Raw genomic sequence first — 13,154 nt, forward strand, 5'->3', positions numbered from 1 at the left:
TATTATAAAACACTTTAGGTCGAAAGTTTGCTATCATATTTAGAAATATGTATTATAGAAGATAAGTAGTTTTACCTATTGGTCGAAAGTTTTTTATCATAAATATGATATGTAAATTCAAAAATGTATGGGAGAACACCTATAGGTAAAAAGTCTTTTATCATATCTACAAAAATGTATTATAGAACAAAATTAGTTGCACTTATATTATATATAGGTCGAAAGGTTTATATAATAGTATATTTAGAAAAATGTATTATAGAGCACTTATAGGTCGAAGGTTTACATCATATAGGTCGAATGTCTGCTATCATGTTCTATCAGAACTCACAATCTTCAATGAGAACACCTTTAAGTCGAAAGTATTTTTATCTTATTTACAAAGATGTATTATAAAACTTAAGTAGTTGCACTTATAGGTCCAATGTATAATGTTAAATTACAAAAGTGTAGATCACTTATTTGTCAAAAGAACACTTATAGGCCGAAAGGTTTTATCACATTTACAAAAATGTATAAAAGAATACTTATAAGTCGAAAGTCATATATCACATTTACAAAAACGTATTATAGAACACTTATAAATTGAAAGCCTATATCATATTTAGAAAAATGTATTATAGAAGACTTATATTTACAAAAATTAATTATAGAAGAAACGTAGATGCGTGCAATAGTAATAAAATTAATAAAAAGTCACGGCTCTTTGCTGATTGCAACAAAGTTGTTATAACTAATTGCTTTCGGTTGCTATAAATACTCGGAAGCATTTCCTATTACAATTAGTTCTTTTTTAACCTTTCAACATGGCTTTGTTGAAGTGGCAAATAATTTTCCTAACTTTTCTCTTGTATCATCTGAATGATGAGGTGGCATCTGAGCCAATCAAGCGCATTGTGAATGGCTCGAATGCAGTCGCTAAGCAATTTCCCTACCAAACATTTTTGTATACATTTAAGAATTACGAATGGTATGCAACTTGTGGCGGCGTTATAATATCCAGCAGAGCGGTCCTAACTGCAGCCCATTGTATTGCTGACAATGCGTAAGTTATCATTACGTTATTTTGATATCAACTATAACTAAGTTTATCCGCCTTAGAGTTGCATTTATTATTTTTATCGGCGCTGTGAATTTAACGGATTCATTAGAGCCAGGACAACAACGCGTGATTGTAAAGCGATCTTATGTTGTAGTGCATCCAGAGTGGGATGAATTTCAGCTCATCAATGATATAGCCCTGATAAAGCTGCCTGTCGAAGTGCACTTTAATGAATACGTTCAACCAGCCAAATTGCCAAATCCAAAGCATCTATATGAGAATGAAATGGGAGTTGTTTCTGGCTGGGGCAACACAGAATGTACGTTAACATATGCATTTTAAAATACTGTTTTCTTATAATCATTTTCCAACAGCTTCAAACACTGGCTCAGCTATTCTAAAGTACTACGTAGTCGGCGTTTTACCGCTTGATGAATGTGCAACAATCCTAAAAGAATTGAGGGGATCTGCTAGCATTGTTCCACAATCATATATTTGTCTAAAGCCAAGTGACAGCTCACCTTGTAATGGAGACTCTGGTGGTCCATTGGCTATAAAAAACCCTGATGGCCATAGTACTTTATTGGGTCTTGCATCATTTGTCGTAGGAGCGTGTGAGACGAATAAGCCTTCGGTTTATACTCGAGTCTCATCGTTTTTGTCGTGGATAAAAAATCATACTGACATCTCTGGTTGATTTTAATATTTGTTTACAAAACTAAGGACTTAATTTTTGATTCAGATAATAAAGTTTTTAATGATAACCATTTAATTGAACTTAAAAGACATTTGGACAGATTGCTTCTAATCTACATTTTTATGATAACAATATATTTGTTTGTTGGGTTTAAATAGTAGTAGTTTATCTAAAAACAAGTAAGAAAGTTACAGTCGAGTGTGCTCGACTGTGAGATACCCGCTACCCATTTTTAATAAAGGCAAAATATTGCGGTATCATTTTCAAAATATACCGAAAATACTAAAAAAAATACAAAAAAATATACCAAATAGTATGTTTTGTATATCGATATAGTACACCATTCAAAATATACCATAGACGGCACAATGTGACAGATTGTCGGCCAAAGCAACTAAGACCCCTAGTAAGTAGGCGATTTTGCCCATACAAAAGTATTTCTTTAATAACTTCCACAATTTTTATCTGATCGCAACCAAATTTTCAGGAATCATAACTACTACAGTAATTATTCTATCTATTGATTTGCGGGGGCGGAAGTAGACGTGGCAAAAATTTGAAACAAACTTGATCTGCGTGCAAACATAACAAATGCTGTCGAAAAAAAATTATAGCTCTATAGTCTCTGAGATCCAGTGTTTCATACGGACGGACGGACAGACGGACAGACTGACAGACGGACATGGCTATATCGTCTCGGCTGTTGACGCTGATCAAGAATATATATACTTTATAGGGTCGGAGGGTTCTTCTACCTGTTACATACATTTCCTGCCGGCACAAAGTTATAATACCCTTCTACCCTATGGGTAGCCGGTATAAAAACACTAGCAAATCTTTAATCATGCAAATGCTTTATATTGCAAAGCTATTATTATTTCGAATGTGCTATTTATTCATATCGTTTTATCCATTTTAGAAACGATGATACTCGAGTGTAAACACCTGGTGAATTAGTTGGGCAACCTGGGTTACCGAATGATGTTAGACCAAGTAAAGTGTGGCTACCATCCTCATTCCGAATTGCCAATGGACCACCAGAGTCGCCATGACATGGAGTACTTTGACTTGGTTTCAAGCAGATAAATGAAGTCGGAAAAATCTTAGAAACAGCAATCATTAAATTTTTACATTCTTCGTTTGAAAACACAGTTACATTGTAATACTGCAGATGATTTGATTGTGGTCCTGTAATAAAGATTAATATTTTGAAAATGGGTTCGACCTAAAAAATCATAGTATTACCATTGAAAGTTGTTTGACCCCAACCAGATACAACTGCACTTTCATTCTCATAAAGTTCGTCTGCATCGGGTAACTTGGCAGATTGAATATACTCGTCAAATAGCAGATCGGCTGGAAGTCGTATGAGAGCTATGTCATTTATAAAATGATATTATTCTGGATGTACGACAATATTCTCTGCTTTTACTATCAATCGTTGATGCCCGACTTCCAATTCATTGGATCTGTCCACAGTTCCAAAATAAATTTGAACAGCATTACTATTTCAATAATATTTAGAATTTGATTATTTGAGCTATGTATACATGTATATATTTTATCGCACGTTTCAACGTACATATTTTTAGGTATGCAATGAGCAGCTGTTAGAACAATTCGATTTGATATTATAACACCACCACATGTTCCTTTAGAGTGGTTATCCTCCAGACTTCAAAAAAATACTTGATATGGAAACTGTTTAGAATCTGCATTGAAACCCTTTACGATGCGTTTCGAAGAAGTATCTTGGGCGCTGAGACTCTTCTCGTACAATAGAAATGTGACGATGATCAGCTGCCATATAAGTTGACTCATGCTAAAATTGGTCGTCAAAGAGTGACTGACAAATCCAAGGCATGACCATAGTTATATATAGTAGAGTAACTGAGTATGTTTTACATTTGCTTAACCCTTTGCGTAATGTTATGTAAGTTATTTATTTGCGGGTAACAATTTTGTAGAAATATGGACTTTGAGTTATTTATAGTATCTTAAAATAGATAAGGCCAAATATACAAATACCTCAGGAAGAACTTATTTTAATGGAAGTATGAAGTAATTTTTGAAGTCTGCGAGATTGAGATTGCTTAAACATTCATGAAAGTTAATAAAAAAACCTTTAGTAAAAAAAAATAAAAAAAAATTATACCGAGAGCATTAACAATATACTAACAAATACCAATAATATTAAAAATATGCTGTATATCGAGTACAATAAATACCAACATATTAAAAAACAACGATGGTATGTAAAATAGTACAAAGTGTTGAATAATATTGCAGATATTTTCAAATTTCTAGAATACCAGCAAAAAATAAAAAAAATGTAAAGTGAACATATCAAATATTGGGAATAAATATTGAGAAAAGAAAAGTATAATATTATGTATTAAATTATATTTTATTATTTTAATTATTTTTTTTATTTTATTTTACTACATATTTTTTATTTTACCATTTTATGATTTAGTTGCGTTTTGTTCAGTTGTATGTTGATCAGTTTTAATGTTCTTAATGTTCTTTTTAAGAGAAATGTTTTTGATTTTAGAACTTGCACAAAGTTATAATACCCTTCTACCCTATGGGTAGCGGGTATAAAAATGTTTGAGAGAACACCTATAGATAAAAAGTCTTTTATCATATCTCAAAAATGTATAATACAACACTTATAGGTCGAAAGTCTTATATCACATTTACAAACACGTATTATAGAACAAACTTAGTTGCGCTTATAGGTCGAAAGATTTATAGCATATTTAGAAAAATTTATTATAGAACACTTATAGGTCAAAGGTTTATATCATACTTCAAAAATAAAACACTTATAAAACACTTATAGGTCGAAAGTCTGCTATCAGTTCTATCAGAACTCACACATCTTCTATCAGAACATCTTTAAGTCGAAAGTAGTTTTATCTTATTTACAAAGATGTATTATAAAACTTAAGTAGTTGCACTTATAGGTCGAAAGTATAATATTATAATTACAAAGGTGTAGATCACTTCTTTGTCGATAGTCTTTTATCATATTTACATAAACGTACTATATTATAGAAGACTTGTATTTACAAAAATTAATTATATAAGAAACATAGTTGCGTGGAATGGTAATAAAATTAACACACAGTGACGGTTCTTTCCTGATTGCAACAAAGTAGTTATAACTAATTGCTTTCGGTTGCTATAAATACTCGGAAGCATATCCTATTACACTTAGTTCTTCTTTAACCTTTCAACATGGCTTCGTTTAAGTGGCAACTAATTTTCCTAAGTTTTCTCTTCTATCAACTGAATGAGGTGGCATCTGAGCCACTGAAGCGCATTGTGAATGGCTTGAATGCAGTCGCTAAGCAATTTCCCTACCAAACATATTTGTATACATCTAAGAATTACAATTGGTTTCCAACTTGTGGCGGCGTTATAATATCCAGCAGAGCGGTCCTAACTGCAGCTCATTGTATTGCTGACAATGTGTAAGTTATCATTAAGTTATTTTGATATCAACTATAACTAAGTTTATCCGCCTTAGAGCTGCAATTTTTATTTTTATCGGCGCTGTAAATTTAACGGATCCAACAGAGCCAGGACAACAACGCGTGATAGTAAAGCGATCTTATGTTGTAGTGCATCCAGAGTGGGATCGATCTCAGCACATCAATGATATAGCCCTGATAAAGCTGCCTGTCGAACTGCACTTTAATGAATACGTTCAACCAGCCAAATTGCCAAATCCAAAGCATCTATATGCGAATGAAATGGGAGTTGTTTCTGGCTGGGGCAACACAGAATGTACGCTAACATATGCATTTTAAATTACTGATTTCTTATAATCATTTTCCAACAGCTTCAAACACTGGCTCAGCTATTCTAAAGTACTACGTAGTCGGCGTTTTATCGCTTGATGAATGTGCAACACAGCTGAAAGAATTGACGAGAACTCCTAGCATTGTTCCACAATCATATATTTGTCTAAAGCCAAGTAACAGCTCACCTTGTAAAGGAGACTCTGGTGGTCCATTGGCTATAAAAAACCCTGATGGCCATAGTACTTTACTGGGACTTGCATCATTTGTCATAGGACCGTGTGAGACGAATAGGCCTTCGGTTTATACTCGAGTCTCGTCGTATTTGTCGTGGATAAAAAATCATACTGAAATCTCTGGTTGATTTTAATTTTTGTTTACAAAACTAATAACTTAATTGTTCATTCAGATAATAAAGTTTTTAAGGACAACCATTTAACTGAACCCAAAAAACGTGTGGACAGACTGCTTCTAATCTACATTTTTAGGATAACAATATATTTGTTTGTTGGGTTTGAATTGTAGTAGTTTATTTAAAAAAATATAATTTCAATAATGTTCGGTTACTGAGAAATCTTCTGAAGAAAAAGAGAAGAAGGTTCTACCAAACAACATAGATGTATATTTTTGTTTATGCTCTGTTTTCGTTACAATTAATCAGTTTTTATGACACCTAACTTAATTAAAACAAAGACATACTAAGTAGTTAAAGTATTTTTTGATATTACAAAATTTTTCATTCATTCATATTGTTTTATCCATCGTAAAAACGATGATACCCGGGTATAAACAACAGGTGATTTAATCGGGCAACCTGTTATACCAAATGATGTCAGACCCAGTAAAGTGTGGCTTCCATCCTCATTCCGAATTGCCAATGGACCACCAGAATCGCCTCGACATGGAGTACTTTGACTTGGCTTCAAACAGATGAACGATGCCGGAAAAATCTCAAAAATCATTGTATTTTTACACTCTTCGTTTGAAAACACAGTTACATTGTAATACTGCAGGTGATTTGGTTGTGGATCTGTAATAAAGATTCATATTATGAAAATTGGTTCGACCTACCCAATCAAAGTATTACCATTATAAGATGTAAGACCCCAACCAGATACAACAGCACTTTCATTCTCATAAAGTTCGTCTGCATCGGGTAACTTGGCAGGTTGAATATACTCGTCAAATAGCAGATCGGCTGGAAGTCGTATGAGAGCTATGTCATTGAGATGTTGACTGTTGTCATATTCTTGATGTACGAAAAAATACTCCGCTTTTACTATCAATCGTTGTTGCCCGACTTCCAATTCATTGGATCTGTCCACAGTTCCAAAGTAAATTTGAACAGCATGACTATTTTAATAATTGCAAATTTTGATTATTTGATATATTTATTTTATATCACATTTCAACTTACATATTTTTGGGTATACAATGAGCAGCTGTTAGAACAATTCGATTTGATATTATAACACCACCACATGTGCCTTTAGAGTGGTAATTCTCCAGACCTATAATAAATACTTGATATGGAAATTGCTTAGGATCTGCAGGGAATCCATATCTTATGCGTTTTGAAGGATTTTCGTGGGCTCTGATACTTCTTTGGTACAGTAAGAATGTGACGATAATCAGCTGCCATTTAGGTAGACTCATGGCGAAATTGATAGTTAAAGAACAACTGACAAATCGAATAGAAGAACACCATGCTTATATAGTAGTGCAACTGAAATATTGTAAGGTGAGTTTGAGTTATTTATAGTTACTTAAATAGATAAGATGATTTTACAACTTTGACAAATATACAAATACTTCAGTAAGAAGTTCTTTTATTGGAAATAAGAGTATGAACCAATTCTATATGACTGAGATTTATTCTTCATTAACATTCCCGCTAGAATAGAAAAATACCGCGTCAGTACATATTAATATATCATAATATCTTTTCTTTTTCGCGAACAATTATAATTTTTTTATTTAATCGCAGCTAATTTGGGAAATCAAATATCACAAAAAATGTTGTTATTATTGTTTGTATAAAACATTTATTTTAATCGCATCTTTTTTTTTATTCTTAAACGCAACTCAAAAACAAAGTGGATCTACGTGTAACATTAAGAAGTGTTACCAAAAAAAAATTCTAGCCCTACCTTTTATAGTATCTGAGACCAAGGTGTTCACATGCACTGACAGACAGACATGGCTGCTCATGGTGATTAAAAATATACATTTATTCTGTATGACGGCAATGCCTTTTTCTGCTGTTATATTATATTTCCTGTAGGCACAAAGTCATAAAACCCTTTTACCCTATGAGTTCCGGGTATTAAAACAAAAACACTAATAATAAATAATTTTCTATGCAAATGCTTTATATTGCAAAGCTATAATTATTTCGAATGTGCTATTTATTCATATTGTTTTATCCACTTTAAAAACGATGATACTCGAGTGTAAACACCAGGTGAATTAGTTGGGCAACCTGGGTTACCGAATGATGTTAGACCCAGTAAAGTGTGGCTTCCATCTTCATTCCGAACCGCCAATGGACCACCAGAGTCGCCATGACATGGAGTACTTTGACTTGGTTTCAAGCAGATAAATGAAGTCGGAAAAATCTTAGAAACAGCGATCATTAAATTTTTACACTCTTTGTTTGAAAACACAGTTACATTGTAATACTGCAAATGATTCGATTGTGGACCTGTAATAAAGATTAATATTTTGAAAATGGGTTCGACCTAAAAAATCATAGTATTACCATTGAAAGTTGTTTGACCCCAACCAGATACAACTGCACTTTCATTCTCATAAAGTTCGTCTGCATCGGGTAACTTGGCAGGTTGAATATACTCGTCAAATAGCAGATCGGCTGGAAGTCTGATGAGAGCTATGTCATTTATAAGTTGATTGTCGTCATATTCTGGATGTACGTAAATGTTCTTTGCTTTACTATCAATCGTTGTTGACCGACTTCCAATTCATTGGATCTGTCCACAGTTCCAAAGTAAATTTTAACAGCATTACTATTTCAATAAAATTTAGAATTTGATTATTTGAGCTATGTATATATGTATATATTTTATCGCACGTTTCAACTTACATATTTTTAGGTATGCAATGAGCAGCTGTTAGAACAATTCGATTTGATATTATAACACCACCACATGTTCCTTTAGAGTGGTTATCCTCCAGACTTCTAAAAAATACTTGATATAGAAACTGTTTAGGATCTGCATTGAAACCCTTTACGATGCGTTTCGAAGAAGTATCTTGGGCGCTGAGACTTCTTTCGTACAATAGAAATGTGACGATGATCAGCTGCCATATAAGTTGACTCATGCTAAAATTGTTCGTTAAAGAGTGACTGACAAATCCAAGGCATGACCATAGTTATATATAGTAGAGTAACTGAGTATGTTTTACATTTGCTTAACCCCTTGCGTAATGTTATGTAAGGTATTTATTTGCGTGTAACAATTTTGTAGAAATGTGGACTTTGAGTTATTTATAGTATTTTTAAATAGATAAGGCCAAATATACAAATACTCAGGAAGAACATATTTTAATGGAAGTATGAAGTAATTCTTGAAGTCTGCGAGATTGAGATTGCTTAAACATTCATGAAAGTTAATAAAAAAACCATTAGTAAAAAAAAAAATAAAAAAAAAATATACCGAGAGCATTAACAATATACTAACAAATACCAATAATATTAAAAATATGCTGTATATCGAGTACAATATATTCCAACATATTAAAAAACAACGATTAATATATGTAAAATAGTACAAAGTGTTGAATAATAATGCAGATAATTTATATTTTCAAATTTCTAGAATATAACAGAATTTCAAGAAAAAAATTAAAAAATATAAAGTGAACATATCAAATTTTGGGAATAAATATTGAGAATAGAAAAGTATAATATTATGTATTAAATTATATTTTATTTGTTTTATTTTATTTATATTGTATTTTAATTATTTTTTTGATTTTATTTTACTACATATTTTTTATTTTACTATTTTATGATTTAGTTGCGTTTTGTTCAGTTGTATGTTGATCAGTTTTAATGTTCTTAAAGTGGTCTTATTTCCAGAACACATTTTTTAAGAGAAATGTTTTCGATTTTAGAACTTGCACAATGTTATGTTACCCTATGGGTAGCGGGTATAAACATTTTTGAGAGAACACCTATAGATAAAAAGTCTTTTATCATATCTACAAAAATGTATAATATAACACTTATAGGTCGAAAGTCTTATATCACATTTACAAACACGTATTATAGAACAAACTTAGTTGCACTTATAGGTTGAAAGATTTATAGCACATTTAGAAAAATGTGTTATATATACACTTATAGGTCGAAGGTTTATATCATACTTCAAAAATGTAAAAAAAAATACTTATAGATCGAAAGTCTGCTATCATCTTCTATCACAACACATTTAAGTCAAAAGTCTTTTATCATATTTACAAAGATGTATTAAAAAACTAAAGTAGTTGCACTTATTGGTCGAAAGTATAATATTTCAATTACAAAGGTGTAGATCACTTATTTGTCGATAGTCCTTTGGCATATTTACATAAATGTATTATAGAAGACTTGTATTTACAAAAATTAATTATAGAAGCAACATAGTTGCGTGCAATGATAATAAAATTAATACACAGTGACGGTTCTTTCCTGATTGCAACAAAGTTGTTATAACTAATTGCTTATCGGCAGCTATAAATACTCGGAGGCATTTCCTATTACAATTAGTTCTTCCTTAACCTTTCAACATGGCTTCTTTGAAGTGTCAAATAATTTTCCTAACTTTTCTCTTCTATCAACTGAATGATGAGGTGGCATCTGAGCCAATGAAGCGCATTGTGAATGGCTCGAATGCAGTTGCTAAGCAATTTCCATACCAAACATATTTGTATACATCTAAGGATTACAATTGGATTCCAATGTGTGGCGGCGTTATAATATCCAGCAGAGCGGTCCTAACTGCAGCCCATTGTATTCTTGACAATGCGTAAGTTATTATTACCTTATTTTGATATCAATTATAACTAAGTTTATCCGCCTTAGAGCTGCATTTTTTATTTTTATCGGCGCTGTAAATTTAACGGATCCAACAGAGCCAGGACAACAACGCGTGACAGTAAACCGATCTTATGTTGTAGTGCATCCAGAGTGGGATCGATCTCAGTACATTAATGATATAGCCCTGATAAAGCTGCCTGTCGAACTGCACTTCAATGATTACGTTCAACCTGCCAAATTGCCAAATCCAAAGCATCTATATGCGAATGAAATGGGAGTTGTTTCTGGCTGGGGCAACACAGAATGTACGTTGACATATGTATTTTAAAATACTGTTTTCTTATAATCATTTTCCAACAGCTTCAAACACTGGCTCAGCTATTCTAAAGTACTACGTAGTCGGCGTTTTACCGCTTGATGAATGTGCAACACAGCTGAAAGAATTGACGAGAACTCCTAGCATTGTTCCACAATCATATATTTGTCTAAAGCCAAGTGACAGCTCACCTTGTAATGGAGACTCTGGTGGTCCATTGGCTATAAAAAACCCTGATGGCCATAGTACTTTACTGGGACTTGCATCATTTGTCATAGGACCGTGTGAGACGAATAGGCCTTCGGTTTATACTCGAGTCTCGTCGTATTTGTCGTGGATAAAAAATCATACTGAAATCTCTGGTTGATTTTAATTTTTGTTTACAAAACTAAAGACTTAATTGTTGATTCAGATAATAAAGTTTTTAAGGACAACCATTTAACTGAACCCAAAAAACGTGTGGACATACTGCTTCTAATTTACATTTTTAGGATAACAATATATTTGTTTGTTGGGTTTGAACAGTAGTAGTTTATTTATAAAAAAAAATTTTTACAATAATGTTGGGTTACTGAGCAATCTTCTGAAGACTAAGAGAAGAAAGTTCTACCAAACAAGTAAGAAAGCTACAGTCGAGTGTACTCGACTGTGAGATACCCGCTACCCATTTTGAATAAAAGAAACATATTTTGCCGTGTTTTCTCAAAATATGCCGAATATACTGCAAAAATACTAAAAATATACCAAATGGTATATTTGGTATATCGACATAGTACCGCATTCAAAATATACCATAGACGGCACAATATACCAGATTGTAAGCCAAAGCAACTCAGACCCTAGTAAGTAACCGTTTTTGCCCATACAAAAGTATTTCTTTAATAACTTCGACAATTTTTATCTGATCGCAACCAAATTTTCAGGAATCATAACTACTATAGTAAATATTGTATATACCAAAATTCGCAGCAATTCTAGCTTTAAAATTACGCTTGTTATTCGATTTTTTTGATTTGCGGGGGCGGAAGTGGGCGTGGCAAAAATTTGAAACAAACCTGATCTGCGTGCAAACATAACAAATGCTGTCGAAAAAAAATTATAGCTCTATCTCTTATAGTCTCTTAGATCTAGGTGTTCATACGGACAGACGGACAGACACACAGACGGACAGACGGACATGGCTATATCGTCTCGGCTGTTGACGCTGATCAAGAATATATATACTTTATAGGGTCGGAGATGCCTCCTTCTACCTGTTACATACATTTCCTGCCGGCACAAAGTTATAATACCCTTCTATCCTATGGGTAGCGGGTATAAAAACTTAGATGGGTATTTTTGTTTATGCTCTGATTTCGTTACAATTTATCAGTTTTTAGGACACTTTACTTAATTAAAACAAGGACTTACTAAATAGATATAGTATTTTGTTGAAAATACAAAATTTTTCATTTATTCATATTGTTTTATCCATTGCAAAAACGATGATACTCGAGTGTAAACACCAGGTGAATTAGTTGGGCAACCTGGGTTACCGAATGATGTTAGACCCAGTAAAGTGTGGCTCCCATCTTCATTCCGAATTGCCAATGGACCACCAGAGTCGCCATGACATGGAGTACTTTGACTTGGTTTCAAGCAGATAAATGAAGTCGGAAAAATCTTAGAAACAGCGATCATTAAATTTTTACACTCTTTGTTTGAAAACACAGTTACATTGTAATACTGCAAATGATTCGATTGTGGACCTGTAATAAAGATTAATATTTTGAAAATGGGTTCGACCTAAAAAATCATAGTATTACCATTGAAAGTTGTTTGACCCCAACCAGATACAACTGCACTTTCATTCTCATAAAGTTCGTCTGCATCGGGTAACTTGGCAGGTTGAATATACTCGTCAAATAGCAGATCGGCTGGAAGTCTGATGAGAGCTATGTCATTTATAAGTTGATTGTCGTCATATTCTGGATGTACGTAAATGTTCTTTGCTTTTACTATCAATCGTTGCTGCCCGAGCTTCCCTTTTATTAGATTTGTCCACAGTTCGCAAAGTAACTTTCCATCAGTATGCCCTTTTTAACATTGTAATTTGATTATTTGGACTAATATTTTATTCTACATTTTTAACATACTTCTTTGGATATGCAATGGCGACTGTTAGAACAAATTCGTATTTGATATTATACAGCGCCACACTCCGAGACGCGGCCGTCTCCAGAATTCAAAATATATACTGTTGATATGAT

At 32.9% G+C, this 13,154-nt stretch overlaps 1 protein-coding gene and 2 long non-coding RNA genes across 8 annotated transcripts; 1 reads left to right on the forward strand and 2 right to left on the reverse strand.

The window, feature by feature from the left end:
- Nucleotides 1-796: 796 nt before the first annotated feature.
- On the forward strand, nucleotides 797-11,342 carry LOC117572233 (collagenase-like). 4 transcript variants are annotated; one of them, XM_052006166.1, is made up of 3 exons: nucleotides 797-1,045; nucleotides 1,102-1,361; nucleotides 10,950-11,342. In XM_052006166.1, exons 1-3 carry the CDS (start codon nucleotides 807-809, stop codon nucleotides 11,270-11,272), a joined length of 822 nt encoding a protein of 273 aa, XP_051862126.1. In that variant the 5' UTR covers nucleotides 797-806; the 3' UTR covers nucleotides 11,273-11,342. The 4 variants fall into 4 exon arrangements, with proteins under 4 accessions (XP_051862126.1, XP_051862125.1, XP_051862127.1 ...); XM_052006165.1 differs by lacking the exon at nucleotides 1,102-1,361 and adding an exon at nucleotides 10,635-10,894; XM_052006167.1 differs by lacking the exon at nucleotides 10,950-11,342 and adding an exon at nucleotides 5,590-5,927.
- Nucleotides 2,743-8,923, reverse strand: LOC117570079 (uncharacterized). 3 transcript variants are annotated; one of them, XR_007955151.1, is made up of 4 exons: nucleotides 8,652-8,923; nucleotides 2,985-3,244; nucleotides 2,896-2,927; nucleotides 2,743-2,841 (listed from the first exon to the last, which is right to left on the reverse strand). It is a non-coding gene; the product is annotated as an uncharacterized LOC117570079 (long non-coding RNA). The 3 variants fall into 3 exon arrangements; XR_007955149.1 differs by lacking the exon at nucleotides 8,652-8,923 and adding an exon at nucleotides 3,322-3,446; XR_007955150.1 differs by lacking the exons at nucleotides 2,985-3,244; nucleotides 8,652-8,923 and adding an exon at nucleotides 8,310-8,625.
- Nucleotides 11,343-12,492: 1,150 nt separating the features above from the next.
- On the reverse strand, nucleotides 12,493-12,886 carry LOC127565775 (uncharacterized). Its single transcript, XR_007955152.1, has 3 exons — nucleotides 12,711-12,886; nucleotides 12,622-12,653; nucleotides 12,493-12,567 (listed from the first exon to the last, which is right to left on the reverse strand). It is a non-coding gene; the product is annotated as an uncharacterized LOC127565775 (long non-coding RNA).
- Between the last annotated feature and the right edge of the window lie 268 nt (nucleotides 12,887-13,154).

This window comes from Drosophila albomicans, chromosome 3, assembly GCF_009650485.2.
Source record: "Drosophila albomicans strain 15112-1751.03 chromosome 3, ASM965048v2, whole genome shotgun sequence".
Taxonomy (NCBI): Eukaryota; Metazoa; Arthropoda; class Insecta; order Diptera; family Drosophilidae; genus Drosophila; species Drosophila albomicans.

What these genes read in the sequence shown, in the direction of transcription:
- LOC117572233 (XM_052006166.1), top strand. Translation starts at nt 807, where the DNA reads ATGGCTTTGTTGAAGTGGCAAATAATTTTCCTAACTTTTCTCTTGTAT. An exon ending in CATTGTATTGCTGACAATGC is followed by an intron (nt 1,046 to 1,101) that starts GTAAGTTATCAT and finishes TATCCGCCTTAG; the next exon opens with AGTTGCATTTATTATTTTTA. An exon ending in TGGCTGGGGCAACACAGAAT is followed by an intron (nt 1,362 to 10,949) that starts GTACGTTAACAT and finishes ATTTTCCAACAG; the next exon opens with CTTCAAACACTGGCTCAGCT.